Here is a 25,725-nt window from a genome sequence, read left to right on the forward strand (position 1 = left end):
AGGAAGGGCCAGGCTTCCTGACTGGACAGCGCTGACAGCCTGCAGTGCAGCTTGGGCTCTCTATAAAACAATCCAAAATAAGGAAAAAAATACATATCTACTTTCTCTAGATGCACATATTCTAAATTTGTAATCAGTTAAGATTCAAAAGACTTGCTTTCTTATCACAATGACACAATATTTAAGAAAGGTACTTAAAGTTACTTGAAGAAATGAAAAAAACACATGGCCAAAAAAAAAAAAAGAAAAAGAGGAAAATGTGGAGATGATTTTTATTTCCTAATTTTTAAATAACAGGAAAAAAAGTGAAAGTAACATTAAAGATGACTTAAAAACCACAAGTCCCTCTTCTTTTTCCCTCCCTGAACCACTGAGTTCTAAAACCTTTGGGTGGCATATGATAGACGCAAATATGGAGCTATGGTGGTTCAGAGGGGGTTAGGAATGCATCCCTATAGGAAGGCATCCTGGCATGAGCATCAGAGCCTGAGCGATGAGGACAGCATCTACACAGTAGGCTGCCTGGCAAGGGCAACTTGAGCCCAAACAAGGTAAGAAAGGTATCTAGTGTGGGGGTGGTTCAGTGCTAGACATCAAACCTGAGGAATATGAAAAGGGTAAGAAATGCATCCAGAAGAGAATAGCCTGGCAGGACTGTTAGAGCCCAAGGAGAGTTAGGAAAGGGTCCACATGGTGTGAACCAATGTAGTGAAGACAGTCCAAGCAGGGTGAAGAGGAGGTCCATGAAGGCCTGACCGGGGTAAGAAGGTAATTCAATGGTGGGGCAACCTAAAATAGGATGTAAGAACCCAAGCAGAGGCAGGCAGACAAGATTTTATTTTTTTTTAGCAAGAAGACAATATTTACTTATAATAGAACATTTACGGAGCACTAATTGCAGGTATCATTCTATGCATTCACTATACAACTCTCTTTAATTCTCACAACAATTTACGAGGCATGTATTATTACATTTTTTTCACATGAGAAAACCGAGTCTGAGATGGGTTAAATGGTTTGTCTGGAGTCACACAGAGGACTGTAAACAGTGGTACTTAAACACTTGACGAAAATCTGAAAATGTCTCAAACACAATTCTGAACCCCACTTCTGTCAAACTCCTGGAAACGTCTCCTATTTCTATTGTTCTTGTTGTTGTTATTGAATTACAGTTGACGTACAATGTTATATTAGTTTCAGGTGTACACCATTGTGATTTGAAAATTCTATATATTGCTCAATACTTACCACAAATGCAGTCACCATCTGCCACCATACAACACTAGTACAATATTATTGACTATATTCCCTATGCTGTACTTTTTATCTACATGACATTTATAACTGGGAGTCTGTACTTCTTAATACCTTTCACCTATTTTGCCAAACCCTCTTCCCAACCACCTTCCTGTGTGGCAACCACTAGTTTGCTCTGTGTATTTAAGAATTTGTTTTTTGTTTTTCATTTATTTTCTAGATTCCACATATAAGTAAATCACATATTTGTCTTTCTCTGTCTGATTTACTTCACTTAGCATAATACCCTCTAGGTAGATCCATATTGTTGCAAATGGCAAGATTTCATTCGGCAGATGAGTTTCGAAATAGCATGCTCCACTAAAAAGACCAGAGTGCCCTAAAACAAGTCGAGTTCCAGAGCTGGAGCAAAGACAGTACAAAATGAGTAACTTTTTTGTTTCTTTGGTTTTTTTTGTTTGTTTTTACTAGGATGCAAAGAACTGTTCAAATATTTATGGAAACATGCCAAAAGATAGAAGACAGCTTCCTGAAGTGGCTCCCACTGGCCAAATATAGGACAGTCTGAGAATCAAAATAGTGATTGTAACAAATAACAACCCATCAAATAAAACAGGAAACCTTAAATCCATACTGGTATAAGTTGACAGTTGGTAAGAAGTATATATATACTGCTTTAAAGTACCTTCCCCCAAAATATTCCTCTTTCCTCCTTTGTAAGTCATAACTTTACAGTGGAGAAGCCAAACATGAGCCTCATCAAGGAATCTAAGAGCACAACATCAGTAATGCAACAAACTGAAATTATGTGCCACCTGATATGATGCAATGAGGAAAAAAAGGACATTACTTCCACGATGTTCCTGTCAAAACTATATACACTGAACGTAATCACAAGGCAATACCAGATAAACTCAAATTGAGGGAAATCAAGACAACAGACTGCCTATAATTATCCAAAGTGTCAAATCAAGGTCATGAAAGTCAAAAACTGAGGAACTGTTTCAGACTAAAGAACACTAAAAGATGTGACTTCTAAACAGAACATGTGATTCTAAATAATGTTTGTTTTGCTCTAACAAACATTACTGGGATGATAGGCAAAACTTGAATGGGGACTGAGGACTGAATGTCAATTTCCTAATTTTGACCTCTATATTTTGGTTGTGTAGGAAAATGTCCTTGCTTATAGGAAATGCACACTAAAATACTGGACAATGAAGACCGATCAGGTAAGCAACTTATTCATAAATGCCTGAAGAAATCAAAACTTGTATTGTATCTGTAACTCTTTTTCAATTTTATGACTGCCTCAAAATTTAAAACCATTATTTAGAAAATGAAGTGGGTGAAGGAAGGAAAATTTAAGGGAAAAAAGCATGGTTAATGATTAATGAAATCAAATGCAAGTTTTCATCAATCTCTTTGTTCCATTCTCATCATTCCTTAAGAATGGTGATAATCAGTCTGTGCCACAAAATGAAAAAAAATCACCACTTTTTTACATATATTCACTTCCAATTTTAAATGAACATTTCTTGTGTTTTGCTTTTATTATTTTAATTTTTAGTTTATTATATCATCTCTCTAATGTGAGACATTATGCTATGATAAATAACATTAAAAGAAGAATCTTTCTGAAGATTGGCTTTTAACTTTGTGTATGCTTAATAAACTTCCACTTTTTTTTTTTTTAAAGTTTATTATTTATTTTGAGAGAGACAGCAAGAGGGAGAAGGAGAGAGAGAATCCCAAGCAGGCTCCACACCAGAAGCACAGAGCCTGATGGGGATCTGGAACCCATGAACCATGAGATCATGACCTAAGCTGAAACCTGGAGTCAGACACTTAACCCACTGACTCACCCAGGTGCCCCAGAACAACTTCCACTTTTATGCTTATATGCAACTCCTTTTTTATACTTTTTACCAGCATTTTTAGGCCATATAGATTTTTATGTATCAGGTAATATTCAAACTGCCCAACATTCAGTTTCTAAAACATCATTATCTTTGAGAACAATGTATGTGTAATTATTTGAAAATTTTATATCATTTGTTTTCAAAACTGTGCTCTTATAAAAACAGCCATGTGTATGGAATACTGAGCATCCCAATCCTGCCTCAAAAACAGCAGTTTATCTCACATATTTTACACTGGGATCCTCAGTAAGAGTTTATTTGGAAAATGGGTTCTATTGTTTTCAAGTTTGAAAACTGATTCAGACTTCCACTTTGAGTCTATAATTAGCAGAAGGTGTGGGTCAATTAATAATTAATTTTAAAAAGACCCAGAAGGTAGAATTAGCAGACAAGAACATGTGGGACTCGAACTCATGACCCCAAGATCAAGAGTTACATGCTCTTCCGACTGAGCCAGCCAGGTACGCCTAAATTTTTCATTTTTAAATTTATTTAAATTTAGCCACATGTAGCTAGCAGCTACCATACCAAACATAACTCTAGAACGTCTAGGCAAAGACTTCAACATAGAGAAGTTCTAAATGGAATAATGGTTCTTTTTTTTCTTAGATCAGGAGGATTAAATCTTTACAAAACTAAGCCTGCACAACCAAAAGTAAACTTAACCTTGCTGACTTTACTTCATTATGCCATCAATCATTCTACCAATCCTTTTTATTAAACAATTCTACACATATGCTTCCTGCTACTGATACTACTATTTTTATCATAGCTCCTCTTCCTTCACTCATCCTTTTTGGCATGGGGGGTACCACAACAGAGAAATAGGAGAAGCCACGGTACCTATTGTGCTAGTCATTCTAGAGTTCTCAACATATTCTGCATTAGTATTTCACAGAGCACTGAGTACAAAGGTCTCTGAGCAGCAGGCATGCAAGAAATGCTTTTGACAATAAAAATCTGAGAAAATAACACCTGAAGACAGATTTATTTAATAAATAACTCTGTAGTTTCCGTTTTTAATTAGACAAAACATTCAAGTAAAAACAAAAATAAAATTGAGGCACACTCTCCACAGAGGGCAACAGAAAAGTTGGGGGTGGGAGAAAATGAGAAATATTTTCTTAATATAAAGAGATTATTTCACATAGATTTATGTTCTGTGTATTTGATGCTAAAAATTATGAGGCAGCAGAATTCCTACTATGGGAGATAATTTTTTAAATGTTTTCTAAACAAACTCGCTGGAATACTTTAATAACTTAATAAAGGAAACAGCAGTAGCATGACTGGAAATGCAAGTATTTCATCAAGGTGAGGGGAGGACAAATAGACTTCATAGAAAATTTAAACATGTCTGGATAACGTGAAAAAGACATTTCTAAAATTGAGATAGAAATGAATGTACAATAAAATGCACAGATCTGAAGTGTAGAGTTTGATGATTTTTTAAGAAAACACTTTTAGGCAAAAATCTTTCCATGGTTATCTCTGCAGATTTATAAATGTCCACCCACAAGGTAAAACAACAAAATAAAACAAAACAGTCTATACCCTAATGATGGTTATTAATAAAACCATTTCTCAAATGCTGTACCTCAAAATACAATCTAAATTTTTTAGCTATAATTTTAGTTTACATATTTTTTAAGCTTATTTATTTATTTTGAGAGAGACAGAGAAAGCACAAGTGGGGGAGGGGCAAAGAGAGAGGGAGACAGAGAATCCCAAGCAGGCTCTGCACTGTCAGCTTGGAGCCTGATGTGGGGCTAGAACTCACTAAACCACAGGATCATGACCTGAGCCAAAACCAAGAGTTGGATGCTTAACTGACTGAGCCATCCAGGTGCCCCAACTATAATTTTAGTTTAAATAAAAAGATAAAGATACTTGAAGGGCTCCTCAGTTGGTTGAGCAGCTGACTCTTGATTTCAGCTCAGGTCATGATCCCAGGCTGAGCTCTGTGCAGAGTGCGAAGCTTGCTTAAGATATTCTCTCTCTCTCTCTCTCTCTCTCTCTCTCTCTCCCTCTCTCTCTCTCTCTCTCCCTCTCTCTCTCCCTCCCTCCCTCCCTCCCTTTGCACTTCTCCCCTGCTTGTGTTCTCTCTCAAATAAATAAATAAATTTTAAAAAATATTTGATATTCACCTGACCCTCTCTGGCAAGTATGTCCATAGGCTGGAAAAGAAGTTATGTGCATGTTTTGGGTTACCTTGTTATTCAGAGAATAAAAGATAATGAAATAGTGATTTATCAGTTTCCCAGGGCTATCGGAAAAAAAAAAAAAGACATTTGGTATATTTTATATATGCAAACAAGTACCTTAAATTCTGACTTCAACTTTGGTGTAGGACTTTGAATAAAAGAAAAACTGTTATATTTTATCAAACATCAATGTATAAAAATTGCACAAAAATAACAAAATGGAAAGGGCACTAGGAAGAAATCAAGGCAATCGAAGAATTAACTAGGTCATTTCAGCTGGCTTTGGTTGCCAAGCAACTGGAATGCCTCACAGTTTCTCTTTAGAATAATCCAGTCTTTAAGAGTTTTATTAAATTGTTTATTCCTTGTTCAAGACTTATTCTAACATATTTAGGAATCACACTAATAAGAAAACTGCCATGACTTACATGAATGAAAATTTAAAACTCTAGTGAAAGACAGGAGTCAAAATACATCCTCCTCAAAAGAATCATAGAGCAATATAAATGTTAATTATCTCAAATTAATCTATAAAATCAACCCAATTCCAATTGTGTTTTTTTTGGGGGGTATAAGTTATCTAAATAATTCTATTATATATGGAGACATAAGTAAAATACAATAGCTAATTAATGTCTGAAAAGAGAGTATAAAAGAGGGCTTTGCCTTACAAAATATTAATACTGGAGACATTAGCTCTAGGGACACGAAAACAGGAATGGAACAGAAATGAATACAAAAGGTAGTCTGGATTAGACATGGAATGCACACCATGTGAGTAGCACAGATATGAGGGTATATCAGAGCCAGGCAAGCAGAATGTGTATGCATGCCTAAGAAGGGTATACATGCATGTTTTAAGTAGGTACAGCAAATGTACAGAAAACTAGAACATGACAAAGAACAAGTTTCACATGAGTAGATAATAAATGGGTTATTCAAAAAAACGATAAAAGAGAAACAGGTCAATGGGAGTTAAAAAAGAGATCAAAGCCTACCCTCACTCCCCACCTCCAAAATATTTCTAATAAAACAAAAATTTAAACATTTAAATAAAAACAACTAAAACATAAAAATACGAGAAGAAAACACAGGTAAAAAAATTTTAAAAAAATTTTTTAACGTTTATTTATTTTTGAGGCAGAGACAGAGCATGATTGGGGGAGGGTCAGAGAGAGAGGGAGACACAGAATCTGAAACAGACTCCAGGCTCTGAGCTGTCAGCACAGAGCCCGACGCGGGGCTCGAACTCACAGACCGCGAGATCACGACCTGAGCCGAAGTCGGACGCCTAACCGACTGAGCCACCCAGGCACCCCAAAAACAATTTTTTTAATGTTGGTATACTAGGTCCTGATGAGCATGGTATCAAAATCAGAAACCATAATACAATCTTAAGAGATTTGACTATTGTGTAAAAATATTTTTAAAACCGCATTAGTAGACAAAACTCAGAGAGACAGAAAGTAGACTGTGGCTGCCAGAGGCTAGGGGGGCAGGGGAATGCGGAATTAGCGTTTAGGGCATAGAGTTTCAATTTGGGAAGGTGAAAGAATTTATTTTTTTAAGTTTATTTACTTATTTTGAGAGAGAGAGAGAGAGAGAGAAGGAGGAAGGGGAGAGGGAGAGAGTGTGAGAGAGAATCCCAAGCAGGCTCTGCACTGTCAGCACAGAGCTCAAAGCAGGGCTTAATCTCACAAACCATGAGATCATGACCTGGTGTCCCAAGGTGAAAGAATTCTGGAGAAAGATGGTGGTGATGGATTGCACAATATGATTGTACTTAATGCTGCTCGGCATTTACAAATGGTCAAAATGATAAATTTTATATGTAATTTACCACAGTGTTAAAAATGGGGAAAAAAACTGCATCAACAGAAATCACTATACTTTATAAGTTATCAAATAAATATTAAGTAAACAATAAAATATGATTTCATCCTCTAATAAAGACGACAGGAAAACTGCTTGCTTACACATATGAGTGGCACCCTAAGCTGGCACATATTCTTTAAAAAAAGAAATCATGTGGGGCACCTGGGTGGCTCAGTCAGTTAAGTGACTGACTTTGGCTCAGGTCATGATCTCACCATTCATTAATTCAAGCCCCCCATTGGGCTCTCTGCTGTCAGCACAGAGCCGGCTACGGGTCCTCTTTCTCCCTGTCTCTCTGCCCAACCCCCCCCACACTTGCACACATAGCCTCTCCCTCTCTCTCTCTCTCTAAAATAAACATTAAAAAAAAGCAATCATGAAACATATATCAAAATATAAAATATGCATATGCTTAGTCCCAGCAATTTCACTGCCATAAACGTTAACTAGTAAGAAAATGTTGCAAGTGTGCTAGGATATGTAAGAATGTTGCTACAGTGCTATTTCTAAAAAGTGTAGAATTGTAAACAATTTCAATGTCTGTTAACAAGACATTGGATAGATTATGGCTATCTTATAGAAGGGAGTATTATGCATTCACTTAAAAACTGTGAAGTAATTCTGCCTTTATAGCCATCAAAAAAATATCCATGACACATTATAAAAAAAAATATGAGCTTTCAAAACATTAGGATTCCACTTATGTAAAATTATATACACAGATAATAATACACCTGGATAGAGAAGGAATACACACCAAACTGTTAGCAAATGTTAATTAGTTGTCTCTGGACAACTGTGTTGTTGTTGTTGTCATTTTTACTTTTCTGGACTGTTTGAATGTTTTACCATGCGAATGGATGCTATTTAGAATTTTTAAGTCAATTTTTCATTTACAAAAGTCTACACTATTTAAAAATATCTAACATCTCATTTACTAAGTTTATATAGGTTATTATATGCCACTAATATCTCTTAGAACAAGCTAAGGATTATGCACAGAAAAATTCTTTGTTTTAAAAATGTGGAAAACTAATTTAAATTCAGTAGCTTGCACTATAATGACTTTCAGCACAGAATCAAAGGGCTGGAGGAGTTCTTTTGCCTAGAGCAAGACTATAGGGCCCAAACATGCTCATAACATAATAAAAAAAACCTCTTTCTTGCTTTGTGGATCAATTTTTCTTACCCTTAAGTAACTTCAAATTACTATTTTAGCTACTACAAATCAACCCGGAGAGACACAGAAGATGAACTATAGTCAATATGAACTATATCAAAATAAAAAACTGAAAAATGAGGTTAGAGATGTTGATATTCTACATTCCACATTCACCTAGAAGAGTCAAAAACCATTTAATGAACATATCTATACAAATTCTTATTAACATCTTAATGTTAACATCACAATAGAAGCGGCACTGAAATTCTTAATGCCTTTGTTATATATTCTAAGTATTCTATAAAAAGTTCCTTTGGACTTGAAATTTTAAGAGATAAGAATGTAAGTTTTTTCTCTTACTCGTGAAAAAAGTTTCAAGGGCAAACTAAATTTCTGCCATTTCTGCAGTCAAATGCTCTGCCTCTGAGCTATACCCCTAGTATGTGTCATTTCTAGCACCGCAACTTAAAACGTATTTCTAAATGGCACTACTTAAGCCTTCAGGTAAGAATTTACATACATAATCTTTACTAATAAACCACCCTAACAGGAAGGAACATGATTTTTTTTCCTCTCTGAGAAATAGAAAATTAATCTTAAGCTATTATACCATGTATTCTTGTAGCTTTTTTTTTTTTTTTTTTTTTTGTAGCTAATTTTTTAAATGCTTTCAATACTTACAGCTTGATTAGGTAGATTGTCAGTCTTAAGTTCTCTGTGATTGGAATACTGAATAAAAACAGGCTGGCTTCGAAGGTGAGGAGTAACAGGAGTGTAGTAATTCACCATAGTAACAGCAGCTTCCTCAGAAGCCATTTCTAAGAAAGCCTGTAATAAACACAAGAAAGTAAAGTGAAAGCTCATGTTTTTGAAAGACAGCTAAGAACTATGAAAAAACTCTTGCTTCAAAGTGTACCACTGATGTTAAATGAAAATACATATGAAAAGTCGAGCTCAATAAAGGATTTGGGACTGGGAAATTGCCAGTTGAATAAATGATTTCATGTGGTTTTTGGTTTTCCTCTTTTTTCTCTTTCTTCTAAAATCTAGAAATAATTAAAAAGGTGAAAATAAAGGTGAGCATCAGTACTGTAAAATGGATGCTTTCAGGGGTTAGAATTTAATAGTTCTTTCCTAAATAAGAACTTTCCAAGATGGGGCATAATGATTTGCTCTTTTACCTTTTAATTAAATAGCTGTTTATGATACACTTAAGTTTATGATACAATTAAATGCAGAACTCAGGTGTAAAGGCTCAATTGTTCAAGTTAGGGAAATGGGATAATATCTTTCCTACATTAAGTCAATATTGATTTGAATCATTCAAGTGACTTTTTCTGAGATCTGTGTTAAAAAATACAGAGGCAACAAGCCCAAAATGAAGTCACCTGTACTAAGCCCGACTAAGCCCACATCACCAAACCAGGAGTTAATACCTAACAATTATAGTTTCAACCTCTCCCAAGATTAGAATCTTAAACCAGTTCATCTGGAATTACTTGGTCAGCACTAGTGAGGTTATCTGCCTTACAGACCCCAACCATTCCCTAAAGGAAGATGACCTTGCCTCAAACAACTCACTCTACTAGTAACTTCCTTGTCCCACCCTATTCTGCCTACAGAAGCCTTTCATTATGCACTGCTCTTCACAGCTCCTTTCTATCTGCTAGATGAAATGCTACCCAATTCACGAATCCTTGAATAAAGCCAATAAAATCTTTAAAATTTACTCAACTGAATTCATCTTTTAACACCTGTAATCATTGTACGAATATTAGATATCTGAAAAATAACACAGGAAGAGCTGAGATCAGAAAAGACTCCTTGAGATCTATGTCTTATTCCACACATGGCTTCTTCCAGCTGTAAGAACTCCTGAAACTTCCGTGAGAGGTTCTGCCACCCTATCATAATGGTTAGTTACGAAGATGAAATACTAACCATTCTGAGCCCCCAGAACTACCTATAATGAACATCTCAAATTAAAAATGTATAGGAAGAACTCCTGATCCAAGTCCATGCAAATTTCTAGTTTGATAACTCAATTCTTTTTTACTACAACAGAGCATGTAATTAGCAAGTGTACAGTAACCACTTCAAATTATATATAAAACACAACTTATAAAAATATATATTTATTAACAAAATTTCCTGAACATAGGAAATGGCAAATATCTGTAAGTCAAACTATTTATTTGTTTATAGTTATCTTACTAAGTGTTTCTACTTGGCAAATATTCCAGTAAAGGAATATTAACCTGACAAATGTTAAATGTGATGCTTAACTGTATCCATCAAATGTCACAAATGAACCAATTAAATGCTTTAATTAACAACATTCTATGAAGTAGTAATGTTAGCCACACCACAATAGATCAAATATCATTAATTAACTGATCCTCAATAAACAAATAAATTCTACTATCTTCAAGAAATGCACTTTAAAACCATTATCTGTATTAGTAATATGCTTTTACTAATTTTTCTAAGGAAGATAAAAATGATCAAGGTAACCAAAAAGCAATAGCAACATTTCCTGTCTGGTTTTTAATCACCTTTTCAACAAAGAATATGTAAACTTTTTGCTAATAATATTTACTATATAGAGGGAGAGTATCTTTCTGAAAACCCCTTCATAAATGCAAAAACTAAACTCAATGTCTAACATTAGTTACACAAAGGAAAAGCTAAACAATATCTTTGGAATACATGATTATTATTATAGAAAATTTTTCTTGAAAGTATATACAACCTAAAAATTCATGCATAAAAAGAACTTTTTCCACATGGACCCCAGTAGGAATTATTTAGGTTTTTCTAAAGTATCCAAAGAAATCAATTTTCATAATAAGGGGTGGAAAAAAAAAAAAATTCCAGAAGTCACTAACCACAGAAAGGCTGGCGAAAATATCCCGTATGCTGCCCTCAACACTCCCACCTCTAAGTGCCATCAGAAAGATTACAGCTACAAGTAGTTCTAATGACTCACATCACTCTCTTGCTAAAGTATATAACTAACAAAATATTTTCTAAACATGATTTATGACTGAAAGATAAGCAATTAACACAATAGCACTGCAGATAAATAATAAACCCAGAACCAATAGCAGAGACAAAAACAAATTGTGACATTGCTGCCCCTCACAACCATCTAACAGAATATACAGGATACAGTGCATGAAACATGATAATGTACATGATACACATACACGATACATCTCACAGCCATTAGACTTGGCCATGTTGGCTCTTTTAAAACCACCCAAACCATATATTCTCAGCAGTGGCAACTGAGTTAAAATAAAGATCCAGGCACATGTAAGATTTCCAGAAGATGTAAAATAAATGTGTAAACATACAAGAGCCGAATACTAAAACATGTTATTTAGCCTCTCCAGATTTAAATAACCTCATCCGAATTAAACAGGAACGTTAGTTTCACTAAAGGGCCAGAATCAGACATGATAATCTCTTTCATGTCCAAACACATACCAATCTGTTTATAAATATATTTGTTTCTTAAACTTATTTACAAAAGTGTAAGAACATAGGGTCTTATCACAATGTACTACACAATGTTTAGGGCTTAAATCTGTTGTCTTCTTCTTACCAGCAATGCTCAGTTTAAAAAATTTTCAGGACAACCAAAAACTGGGAAAGAACTAAAGAATTCATCCTAATGGGGTCTGAGTTGGAACAAAAAAGCAGGTGATTACTCAAATCAACATAACAAGTATTATATTTTTGTCATGGTCACCACAAAAGCAAGTTTCCTGATTCATCTTAAGAAAAACCTATTAACTTCTGAAATGAAGAACCTCTAACAATCTCTTTTGAATTATTAAAGAAGTTATATATTAATTCTAAACTAAAATATACCACACATTTCTATACAGATTTTGAAAAACTTATTCTTTAACTACCAAATGAGGCATAATTTATATCCTCTCTGTGTCTTGGTCTTCTGATAATCACAGGGTATTTTCATAAACTATTTTGTAATTAAGAATATAAAATTTTTTTGTTCAGGAAGAAAAGGACAAGTCATTGAAAAAGAGATAATCCTATGTCCTGTGTTAATAATTTTGTTTGTTGCTTCCTGTCATACATAAAAAAAATTCTATTTAAAAAACTACTTTATGTAAATAAAATGAAATTTAGAAAATACAGAAAAGTTCAAGAAAATAAAAGTCACCTTTAACACTAGTACCCAGAGATAATCACTGTGGTTCAATCTTTAAATATTACATACCTGGCTCTTTCCTTTCAACATCAAAAGATTAGTTACTTTGCCAAATGGTAGACCTAATGATATGACCTCTGCTTCGGTGACATCACTTGGAATTTTGCGAAGATGGAGAACACGAGAAGGCGAACAGGGAGGTCTATCTCCTTTAAATTTCTTGTTGTCATTCCCATTAGCTAAAAAAATATAAGATTTTTTCAAATTACTGAAACTAATTTAGGTTGACATACTACATTAACCCTATTGTCACATTTCATCTCCAACAGTTTTAGTTTTTGAAATTCAGGGAAACTCTAGGGCTGATCAGAGATAAGGACAGTGGAAAACCATCCACTTTCAATGAATGGGTGTTTTGGTTTTTCATGGCAAGTATTAAATTTTTTAAAAATTGAAGTCTGGTTTTTAATTTCAAGGAAAAGTATTGGATAAATAAATTAATAGAGAGAGAGATCAAATTCCTCTAAACAACTATTGTGAATGGAGAATAATGTTTATAATGTCTTTAATGTATTTTTAAAGATATTCTGCTAACTTGTTCCCGTGCTAAATAAGTAAATATGAACAATTAACTTTCAGGAAAGACTATAAAAGAAATTTTATATTTATCACATCCTGAGGGGATTTGGATTTGAGCTGTATCATTATGAAAATTAAGTTTATTTCTCAGGCATTATGTAGTTTTTACTAATCTATTTATAAAGTGTTTTTTAGAAGCTAAATTGCGGTTTCCTAAGACAATCTTATTCCTTACCATGTAACAGTAGGTCTTAACATAAGCATCTTATTAGAAATGCAAATCTTCAGCCCCACCTCAGACCTACTAAATCAGAACCTAAGGGGTGGCACCCAGCAACCTGTATTTTAACAAGCCCTCCAAATGATTTTGATGCAATCTGAAGTTTGAGAAGACTGCTGCACAATAAAAAAATCCATTATCCCAGTTACAGCTAGATTTTACTTAAATTCTTTTAACACTGACAATAACTAGGATTGATAAGCCTGTAATGAATACTCAAATTTATGTACATAAGATTCAGAAATGTTTTTCCTTGGAAAAAAAGCACCATATAAGACTGAATGCAAATTATCTGAAAGCCCTGTTTCATTACAGTGTGTGTGTGTGTGTGTGTGTGTGTGTAAATGCTAAACAGTACCATACTTAGCACTATTAGGAGGAAAATACAATCTTTCCAAATGTCTAAAATTGTCATTTTTCCAAACATTAATGGAACTTTGCAATCAGATGTCTATGGCTATAAATAAGTAACATGAGGACCACATAAAAACTATATGGCCATACTGTGTCCCCATATCTGTGGCATAGAAGTCAACATGCTTTCCAGTGAGTAGCTTGACTTAATACCCAAATCAGCACTCACTCCCAAATTCTCTGTTCATGAATGCAGGCAGCATCCTACCCAGACACCAAATACTACTGATTCCTTCAGGTCCTTAGTGGTCTGTACCTGTATATAACAAATGCCTAGTGAGACTGTGGAAAATAGGCAGTTAAATATTTATTGCAAATTAATCTGTGAGTCAAGAGATTTCTTCTCCTCTCAACCACCCAGAAATATTGATTTTTCCCTCCAAAATCACTAATTAACATTTTTCATGTCCATTCGCAATGTCACTAAGTTCACCTATGATCATTTCCACTTCTACTCTACCTCCCTCTAGCCTCAGTCCCTCCTCCACCCCCACTCAGATTCAACATCCTATCGACCGACCACACTATCCTGCTCTAAACACGCTGACCAGCTTGCAACCACCTGAAATGTCCCTTAGTTTCTAGTTTTCACACTGTTTTCACTTATACTACCTCATTTGAGTAGACAAATAAAAATATACTGAGTTAAATATTAACAGATGAAGAGACAGAAGTTCAGAAACTAAATGATTTTGTATACAGCTAGCAAGTGAAAACGTCATTCAAACTAAAGTTTAAAGGTAATTTTTTTTTTTTTAGCACAAACATCTCAAAATGTCTTACCATTCCTAGAAAAAAGCAAGCCACTTGACATGGACATACATTTTGAAAGTGTGTGCAGATTTATGTGGATTATAATGACAACTGTCATTAAATTAGAACACTAATCATCACGTCCTAAACAGGAGTGAAAGCTAGGCATGGAGTATGCCCTTTTGCACCCTCCTTTGCATCGATGGCAAGATAGCACTACCACCATCTTGTGCCTTCTTAACTAGCACAAGGTGTTAAAGACTGGAAAAACCTACTAGATGCAAGGAGATTTTATCAGTTTACCCAGAATATTCCAAAAACAAATGGAAGAACACTGAAAAGGCTGCTCCTGAGCAGGGGAGGGGCAGAGAAAAAGGGACAGAGAGAATCCCAAGTAGGTGCTGAGCTGTCAGCGCAGAGCCCCTTGTGGGGCTCAAACTCACGAACTATGAGATCATGACCTGAGCTGAAACAAACAGTCCACACTTAACGGACTGAGCCAGCCAGGCACCCTGAGGTGGTTTCTTTAACAGAGGTTTTCATCATCTCTGTAAAACTGTGTAAGCAAAAATGAATGCCTACACTTGCTATGTGAATTCGTGTTGTACTATCAAATAAAGACCTATGGTAACAAATTTAAAAAAAATTTTTTTCAATGTTTATTTAGTTTTGAGAAAGAGACAGACAGAGACAGAGCACAAACGGAGGAGGGGCAGAGAGAGAGGGAGACACAGAATCCGAAGCAGGGTCCAGGCTCCACTGAGCTGTCAGCAGAGAGTCTGATGAGGGGTTCAGATTCACAGACCACAAGATCATGACCTGAGCCGAAGTCACACACTGACTGAGCCGACTGAGCCACCCAGGCACCCCTGCTGACAAATTTTATCAAGAGATACTTAATTATAAAAACCCAGCATTTTAGGTTGTTAATTGTTCTGAATTATAAAAGTGCCTGAGCAATGTTAAGAGCATGGGCTATTAAATCAGACATCCTGTTCTAGCAAGTTACCTGAAATAGCTGAGCCTCAAATTCTTTTCCAGTAAAATGAGTGTAACAAGTTTATTTTGAAAAGTAAATTAGATAACATATTTAGATACAAGGTGTAATGCCTAGCACATAGTAATCAATAATACGTCACGATTTTCTTAAGAAGGATTTTTATCTAGAAGTGATAGTCTTTCTACTTTTTTGGTATTAAAATGATGATTATAGGTAACAATGATTTTTTTTCTTATAAGTGCTTACTTTGGAAAATTTAAGACACTGTCCAAATTAACTAAAAATTTAATTATTCTATGAAAGCTAAAAATCTAAGAATAACCCCAGAAAAGGTGATAGCCAAAGACTCGATAAATATAATAATCTGAAAATGGAAAATACATAAGCAAATATATGGCATCATTTAATAAAAGTCAACAGAAAACAAGGAAATTCTAATGTATTAAACACGTAACTTTGAAGAATTGTTCTCTGTACAAAAAAATAACATGAGACTTTCCAAAATTTTTATTATAAAAGTCAGCATTCAAAATACTTCACTTGTAAAAATTTCATATTTTACTGAATGATACACTGAAAATTACTGAATACTTGCTACATATTAGGTTCCAAAGAGAGTAAGTAGGTTTTTATTTTTTTCAATGTTTATTTATTTATTTTTGAGACAGCGTGCAAGCAGGGGAGGGGGAGAGTGAGAGCGAGAAGAGAGAGACAGAGAGAGAATCCCAAGCAGGCTCTGTCCATGCTGTCAGTGCAGAGCCCGATGTGGTGCTTGAACCCACGAACTATGAGATCCTAAGTAGAAGTCAGATGCTTAACCTACTGAGCCACCCAGGTGCCCCGAAAGAAGCTTTTTAAAATTCATGTATTTCCATCTCAAAATTGGAGAAATCCACCAGGAAAACTATGCTAGAAATCTGGATCTTTTTAAAAATGCAAGTTTAATAGGATATACTTTATCTATTTATTTGTTTATTAAAAAAATTTTTTTTAATGTTTATTTTTGAGCAGGGAAGGGGGCAGAGAGAGAGGGAGACACAGAATCTGAAGCAGGCTCCAGGCTCTGAGCTGCCAGCACAGGGCCCGACACGGGGCTCGAACCAGTGGACTGTGAGATCATGACCTGAGCCGAAGTCAGACGCTTCACCTACTAAGCCACCCAGGCATCCCTAGGGTATACTTTAGATACAATAAAATCTATGTAACATTTTAAATGCAGAGTTTGACAACTTTTGACAAATGTATATATCCATATGACCACAAAAATCAGGATACACAACTTTTCCATCATCCTCAAAAGTTCCCTGGTGTCCCTTTGTAGTCAGTCCTCCCTCTAAGACTCTCACCTCCTCAAGCTATACAGCTATCATTTGACATTACCATAGTGTCTTAGTAACTATAGATTTACAAAACAAAACAAAACAAAACAAAACAAAACAAAACAAAAAACTATAGCTTTACAGCAATTCTTTTTAAGTTTGTTTATTTATTTATTTTGAGAGAGAAAGAAGGAGCAAGTGCAGGAAGGGCAGAGGGAGAGGGAGAGAAAGAGAATCCCAAGCAGGCTTCATCCACACTGTCAGTGCAGAGCCGATGCAGGGCTTGAACCCAAGAACCATGAGATCACAACCTGGGTCGAAGTCAGACACTTAACCTACTGAACCAGGCGCAGCAGCAATTTTTGTTTTTTAAGTTTATTTTTTTTTAGTAATCTCTATACCCAAAGTGGGACTTGCATTCACGACCCCAAGACTGAGTGGCATGCTGTTCTAAGCCAGCCAGGAGCCCCTTTACAGCAATTCTTGAAATCAGGTATTTAACTGGGGAGAATTCATGTCATAATAATTTTGAGTCATCTAAAACATACCCATCATTATTTCTCTCTGCATTTATTTACGCCTTCTTTAATTTCCCTTAACGTCCTGTGGTTTTCAGTGTAATGGTCTTGCACATATTGGTATGCTGACCCTATACTCTGCAACCATGCTAAATTCTTTAGAATTTTCTACATAATACAGTTTTATTGCTTACTTTCCAACATGTGATGCCTTTTATTTCTTACTCTAGTTTTATTGAGCTGGCTAGGACTTCTTGTACAAAGATGAATAGAAATAATGAGAGTGAACATTACTTCCATTACTGTGGATTTCAGGGGACACGACTGTCTTACACCATTAAGTATATTGTCTGCTGTAGCTTCACACATTTAGTAGGGTAAACAGGTTCCCTTCTATTCCTGGCCGAGGTCTTATTTGGCCGAAGGTCTTATTTATCATGAATAAAAGTCAAAGTTGAATTTTAAATGCCTTCTCAGGACATATTAATATGATCATAAAGTTTTTCTCTTTATTCTGTTAATAGAGTATATTGTACTAATTTTCTAAAGTTAAACCACTTTGTATTCTTGGAATAAATCTGACTTGGTCATGATATATGACCTCCTCTCCATGTATATATATATATTTATATTTACATATATATATATAAAATATACACACACACACACACATATAGCTGAATTTGACTTAATGCCTTCTAAATATATTTGGGTCCATTTTCATGAGAGATATTAATATGTAATTTTATTTTCCCTCTTGTATCAAGGGTAATACTAACTTCATAAAAATAAATTCGAAAATGTTTTTTTAATTTCTTTTCATTTTATTTATTTGAGAGAAAGAGCACACGTGAGAGAATGGGGGAGAGGGGCAGAGGGAGAGAGAGAATCTTAAGCAGGCCCCGAGCTCAGCACGGAACCCAATGTGGGGCTCAATCTCTCGACCCTGGGATCATGACCTGAGCTGAAATCAGGAGCTGGACGCTCAGCGGACTGAGCTACCCAGGAGCCCCAAAAGTGTTGTCTTCTATATTCTGAAGGAGTTTGTGTAGCACTGGTATGGTTTCTTCCTTTAAAAAAACCACTGGGTCTTAAATAAAAAATAAAAAAAAAAATTATATTTATTTTCAGAGAGAGAAGGGCGGGTGGCGGGGGGGTGGGTGGGGGAGTGAGCAAGGGAGGGGCGAGTAGGGGAGAGGCAGTGTGGAGCCTGACACAGAACTTGAACTCAGGAACCACGAGATCATGCCCTGAGCCAAAATCAAGAGTCAGACACTTAACCAACTGAGGCACCCAGGCGTCCCTGGATCTTAACTTTTTAATTATCAATTTGATTTTTAAAACAAGTATAGGGGTTATTTGGGTTTTCTAGTCATTTTGTACCAGTTATGATACTCCGTATTTTTCAAGGAATTTGTCTACTTCATCTACATTGAATGAATTCCTATTCATTCATTTTATTGGCTTAAAATTGTTCATAATATTTCCTTAATATCTGTCTTAGCCTGCTTAGGATACTGTAACAAAATACAGACAGGGTCATTTAACAATAGAAATTTACTTTCTCATACTTCTGGAGATTAAAAGTCCAAAATTAAGGTACTAGCAATGTCACTTTTGAATAAGGACTCTTTTCCTGGCTTAAAGACAAGCTACCTTTTCAGTGTCCTCACATAGCAGAGGTGGAGGCAAGAGCAAGCTCTCTAATATCTCTTCTGATAGGACACTAATCCCATTGTGAAGGCCCCACAATGGGCCCAACTCCCAAGGCCCCATCTCCACATACCATCACAATGGGGGTGGGGTTTAAACAAATTACCAACAGATGTTAGTAATTTCTGTCTTCTCTCATTTTTTGGTCTTACCTAGAGGTTTATCAATTTTATTGACCTATACAAAAACAACTATTGGTTTCATTAATTTTTCTCTACTGTTTTCTATGTCCTTAATTTATGCTCCTATATTTAATATTTTCTTCCTTTAAACCTGGAGGTTTAACTTGTTTTTCTTATACTATGCTTAGAAGCTTAGATGATTTACTTTACACTTTTCTAATGTAAACAAAGCTGTAAATTCCTACTTCTAAAAACAGTTCTAGCTGAACCCTTCAAAGTTTAGTAAACTGTGTTTTTGTTTTAATTCACCTCAAAATATTTTCTAATTTCCCTTGTGACTTATCTGATTCATGGGTTAAATGTTAATTTTTAAATAAATAACTGGAAAATTTTCCCCCATATACTTGAGGATTATGCGTTTTTGATTTCTAATATAATTTTAAAGAGAACTATAAATAATTTTAATGCATTCACTTTGAGACTTGTTTTAGGATGCACATATAGCCTATCTTGGTGATTATGTCATGTGAACTTCCAAAAAAGCATATTCTGATGGTGTTGCAGAAACTACTCCACTGTCAATTAAAATCAGTTGGTTGTTAGTGTTGAAAACATCTATATTAGGAGATCTACAAACTTTTTCTTAAAGGGCTACATAAATAATTTAGGCTTTGTGAGTCATACAATCTCTGCTGCATCTATTCACCTCTACAGTGGTAGCATGAAAGCAGCCATATGGACAGAAATAAAAGAGTGTGCCTCCATTCAAATAAAGTTTTATGAATAAACATCAAAATTAGTACCTCCTATAAGCTTCAGGTATCTCAGAATATTGTTCTTTGTTTTATTTTTTCACAATTTAAAAATGTAAAAATCAGTCTTAGATCACAGGAAATATAAACCCCTGTCCTGTGTCCTAACTGATTTTCTGTTTACTATGCTATCAATTACTGAGACAGAGATTTTGAAATCTCCAGCTATAATTGTGAATTTGCCTATTCCTCTGTTTAGTTCTATTAGCTTTTACTTTATATATCTTGAAGCTCTGTAACTAGGTAAATATACATGTATATTCAAGATACGTATATTTATCAAGAAATACAAATAAATACAATGGAATACAAAATGGTAAATAATGAATAAATATGAAATACACACACACACACACACACACACAAAACAGTACAAAGAAAGCCAAGAAACAAAGGAAGAAAAATAACAAAGAATAAATGGGACAAACAGAAAACAAATAGCAAGATGATAGGCTTAAAACTAACCATGTCACATAACTATATTAAGTGGAAATGACATAAAGATTCCAAATACAAGGCAGAGTTCATCAGTCTAATAAAGCAAGACTCAATTATGTGATGTGAAGAAGAAATCCATTTTTTAAAAATTTTATTTTAAAGTAATCTCTACACCCAATGTGGAGCTTGAACTCAAAACCCTGTGAAAAAGAGTCACATGCTCTACCGACTGAGCCAGCCAGGTGCCCCAGAAGAAATGCATTTAAATATAAAAATCTCACGTTCAAAGTAAGAGGAATGGAAAAAGATAAATATGTAAACACTAATCATAATAAAATGCAGTGGCTGTACTACTATCAGACAAAGTAGACTTCAAGAAAAGGAATATTACTGGGGATAGAGAGACATTTCATAGTAATAAAAGAATCAATTTATCAAGAAAACATAATATGTCATGCATACATGTACTGCATGCATACATGCAAACATATACTGGGGGCGCCTGGGTGGTTCAGTCGGTTAGGCGTCCGACCCCGGCTCAGGTCATGATCTCATGGTTCGTGGGTTTGAGCCCCGCATAGGGCTCTGTGCTGACAGCTCAGAGCCTGGAGCCTGCTTCGGATTCTGTGTCTCCCTTTCGCTCTGCCTCTCTCTCCTTCAAAAGTAAGTAAAAACATTAAAAAAACAACAACAACATATACTGGACACATAAAAGGCAGACAATCTTTTTAATTGGAATATTTACACTTTGTTTACTTTTGTTTAAGTGACTGCTCTGGGGCTAAATCAATATGCATCTTTAACTTTCCAAGGTCTACCTTTAAATGATATCACCTAGGTACAACGTAAGAACTTTTCAAAGCATAGGTCTATTTCCCTCATCATAATCTTTATGTTACTGTCATATTTTAGTTTTCACATATGCTATAACCCCAAAAATTTATTTCCCTTATCTTGCTTTAAATAGTCAATTATCTTTTTTTCTTTTTGCATCAGGTTTTTGTACACTCAACGTATCTTACAGACCTTTCCATAGACAGCATTCCATACCTTTTTTCTCTTTCTTTTCTTTTTAAACTAGGGTAAAATCACATAAGAAAATTCACTACCTTAACCTTTTTCTTTTAGATTTTATTTATTTAATTATTTATTTTGGTAATCTCTACACCCAACATGAGGTTCAAATTTACAATCCTGAGATCAAGAGTCACATGGTCTACCGAATGAGTCAGTCAGGTGCCCCTTAACCATTTTTAAATGCAGAATTCAGTAGTGTTAAATACATTCTTAATGTTGTGCAACTATCACCACCATCCATTTCAATAACTCTTTTCATCACGCAAACTGAAATTCTATACTCATTAAACAGTAACTCCCTAATTTCCCTCTTCTTCCAGCCCCTGGCAACCACCATTCTACTTGCTGCCTCTAGGACTCTGAGTACCCTCATTTCCTTTTGTGCATATTCTACAGCTAATTTCTTTGTGGTTACCATGGGGATTACATTAACATCCTCAAGTTATAACATTCTAATCTGACTTTGTACCAGCTTATCTTCACTAATATGCAAAAACTCTGCTCCTTTACACCTGTCCCCATACCCTTCTGTTGTTGACGCCACAATATTATATCCTTATACACTGTGTGCCCCAAAACACAAACTAATTCTTTTAAATGTGTTAGTCTCCTAAGTTACATGGAAAAACAAATGTGGAGCTACAAACAAGTCACATGCTTTTAGATTAAGAACTCCTTAAAAAAGGCAGTCTCTTGTTAAAGACCTGTACTTTAGGTCTTTAACTATAAATTATAAACTATAGAACTATAAAACTATAAAACGCTGATGAAAGAAATGGAAGACAACACAAAGAAATGGGAAGACATTCCATGCTCACAGACTGGAATACGGTTAAAATGTCTACACTACCCAGAGCAATCTACACATTTAATACAACCCCTATCAAAATAACAAGAGCAGTTTTGATAGAACTACAACAAACAATCTCACAAAAGACCCTGAACAGCCAAAGCAATCTTGGAAAAGCAAAAGCAAAGCTGGAGGAATTGTAATTCCAGACTTTAAGTTACATTACAAAGCTGTAGTAATGAAACCACTATAGTACTGGCTCAAAAATTAGACACACAGATCAATGGAACAGAAGAGATAATGCAGGGGGCAGTTGAGCCTCCAACTCTTGATTTAGGCTCAGGTCATGATCCGAGGATTGTGGCACTGAGCCCCGTATCAGGCTCTACACTGAACTTGGAGCCTGCTTAGGACTCTGACTCTGACTCTCTCTCTCTTCCCCCTCCCTCTTGAAAAAAAGGAAAGAAAACCCAGAAATAAACCCACAATTATATAGTCAATTTATCTTTGACAAAGCAGGAAAGAATATCCAATGAGGACAAAAAGTCTCTTCAACAAATGGTGTTGAAAAACTGGACAGCAGGGGTGCCTGGGTGGCTCAGTCGGTTAAGCGTCCGACTTCAGCTCAGGTCACGATCTCGCGGTCCGTGAGTTCGAGCCCCGCGTCGGGCTCTGGGATGATGGCTCAGAGCCTGGAGCCTGCTTCTGATTCTGTGTCTCCCTCTCTCTCTGCCCCTCCCCTGTTCATGCTCTGTCTCTCTGTCTCAAAAATAAAGGTTAAAAATTAAAAAAAAAAAAAAAAAAAAGAAAAACTGGACAGCAACATGAAAAAGAACGAAACTGGACTACTTTCTTAAACCATACACAAAAATAAAGTCAAAATGGATTAATGACCTAAATGTGAGGTCTGAAACCATAAAAATCCTAGAACAGAACAGGGACAGTAACTTCTTGGATACTGGCCCTAGCAACTTCTTTCTAGATGTCAACTGAGGCATGGGAAACAAAAAACAAAAACTATTTGGACTACAGCAAAATTAAGTTTCTGCAAAGTGAAGGAAACAGTCAACAAAAATAAAAGGCAATCTACAGAATGGGAGAAGAGACTTGTAAAAAGCTTATCTGACAAGGGGTTAGTATCCCAAACACATAAAGAACTTATAGAAGCGCCTGGGTGGCTTAGTCAGTTGGTTAAGCATCTGACTTTGGCTTAGGTCATGATCTCAGGGTTCTTGAGTTCAAGTCAAGCATCGGACTTTTTGCTGTCAGCACAGAGCCCACTTTGGATGTCTACCCCGCTCTCTCTCTCTGCCTCTCCCCCTCTCGTGCTGGTGTTCTCTCTCAAAAATAAACATTAAAAATAAATAACTTACAACACTCAACACCCAAAAAACCCATAAATAACCCAATTAAAAAATGGGTAGAAAACATGAACAGACATTTTTCCAAAGAAGACATCCAGATGCCTAACAGATGCACGAAAAGATGCTCATCATCACTTACCAACAGGGAAATGCAAATCAAAACTATAGTGAGACATCACCTCACATCTGTCAGAATGGCTAAAATCAGTAACACAAGAATGAAGAGGTATTGGTGAGAATGTGGAGAAAAAGGAACCCCTGTACACCACTGGTGGGAATGCAAACTGGTGCAGCCACGCTGGAAAACCATATGGAGGTTCCTCAAAAAGTTAAAAACAGAACTACCTTATGATCCCACAATCACACTAGTGAGTATTTACCCAAGGAATACAAAAACATTAATTCAAAGGGATATATGCACCCCTATGTGTTTAAAAAAAATTTTTTTTAATGTTTATTTTTGAGAGAGACAAAGTAGGAGCAGACAGGGAAGAAGCAGAGACAGAGAAACACACAATATCCAAAGCAGGCTCCAGCACAGAGCCCGACGCAGGGCTTGAACCCACGAACCATGAGATCATGACCTGAGCCGAAGTCGAACACTCAACTGACTGAGCCACCCAGGCGTCCCCTGCACTCCTATGTTTATAGCAGCACTAATTGAAAGGGATACATGTGGCCTGTATGTTTATAGCGGCACTATTCACTATATCAAAGATATAGGAGCAGCCTTAGTGTCCATCAATAAATAAATGGATAAAGAATATGTGGTATACAGGAGCACCAGGGTGGCTCAGTTGATTAAATGTCCAACTTCAGCTCAGGTCATGATCTCACAGCTTGTGAGTTCAAGCCCTGAGTCAGGCTCTGTGCTGAACCTCAGAGCCTGAAGCCTGCTTCGGGTTCTGTGTCTCCCCCTCTCTCTGCCCCTCCCTCACTTGCGCTCAGTCTTTCTCTCTGTCTCAAAAATAAATAAACATTAAAAAAAAGAATATGTGGTATATATACATCTTCTGTATATATGTATATAGGTATATGTATGTATGTGTACACACACACACACACACACCCACCAAAATATTATTCAGCTATAAAAAAGAACAAAGTCTTGCCATTTGCACTGACATGGATGTAGGCAGAGAGTATTATGCTAAATGAAGTAAGTCCATTAGAGAATGACAAATACCATACGATTTTACTCATATGTGGAATTTAAGAAACATATATGGAACTAAGAGCAAAAGGAAAAAACAGTGAGAGAGAAACCAAGAGACAGACTCTTTTTTTTTTTTTTTTTTTTTTAGTCTTGACGTCTTTTATTTTTTTTACATTTATCGCGCCATGAATTCATAGGGAATGGGTTCGAACAGCTCAGGCTCCTTTCCATTGGTTCTCACAAAGTGTGCTTCTCTGGGTGGGGCAGGCTGGTGCTTCAGTTGAACCCAAGTACCTTTCTCCTTGGCTTCCTTCTTTTTCTGATCATTTTCCTTCACATGCTTCAGGAAGCTGTCTCGGCTCTTTGAGTGCTTAATACGCTCGATACATACATTAATTCTCTTAGCAAGAATCTTGACCTTAACTTGTTTGTTTACGACAATGCCAATAGCATGATGGGTAACACTGTAGACTCTTCCGGTTTTGCCATGGTAACATTTGTGGGGCATTCCTTTTTGAACAGTGCCCATTCCCTTGATGTCCACAATATCACCTTTCTTGTAGATTCGCATGTATGTTGCCAAAGGAACAACTCCATGTTTTCTAAAAGGCCTAGAGAACATATAGCGAGTACCTCTCCTCTTTCCCTTTGTGTTGATCATTTTGGCGAATTACTGGAAGATGGTGGTTCTGTGAGACAGAATCTTAATTACAGAGAACAACCTGATGGTTACCAGAGGGGAGGGGAGGGGGAATGGGTTAAATAGGCAATGGGGATTAAAGAGTGA

General features: G+C 35.8%; 2 protein-coding genes across 10 annotated transcripts in view; both read right to left on the reverse strand.

Annotated features, from left to right (window-relative positions):
- The window catches only part of PTBP3 (polypyrimidine tract binding protein 3), a 119,613-nt gene that overhangs the window by 47,275 nt on the left and 46,613 nt on the right, over positions 1–25,725 (reverse strand). For 7 of the 9 annotated variants that reach the window (XM_019454184.2, XM_019454182.2, XM_019454180.2 and 4 more), the window contains 3 exons: positions 12,673–12,842; positions 9,102–9,248; positions 1–60 (listed from right to left, as the gene is read on the reverse strand). The exon at positions 1–60 is cut by the window's left edge and continues 105 nt beyond it. In XM_019454184.2, coding sequence (XP_019309729.1) covers positions 1–60; positions 9,102–9,248; positions 12,673–12,842 — 377 coding nt within the window. The remainder of the gene's footprint in view (positions 61–9,101; positions 9,249–12,672; positions 12,843–25,725) is intronic. The other 2 variants (XM_019454187.2, XM_053908182.1) reach the window with 1 other exon arrangement.
- On the reverse strand, positions 25,062–25,654 carry LOC109269971 (60S ribosomal protein L21-like). The gene has a single exon (XM_053908183.1). The coding sequence runs from the start codon at positions 25,597–25,599 to the stop codon at positions 25,114–25,116; it is 486 nt and encodes a 161-aa protein (XP_053764158.1). The 5' UTR covers positions 25,600–25,654; the 3' UTR covers positions 25,062–25,113.

The sequence above is a fragment of the Panthera pardus genome, unplaced genomic scaffold (genome assembly GCF_024362965.1).
Source record: "Panthera pardus isolate Hobbes unplaced genomic scaffold, ASM2436296v1 HiC_scaffold_20, whole genome shotgun sequence".
Taxonomy (NCBI): domain Eukaryota; kingdom Metazoa; phylum Chordata; class Mammalia; order Carnivora; family Felidae; genus Panthera; species Panthera pardus.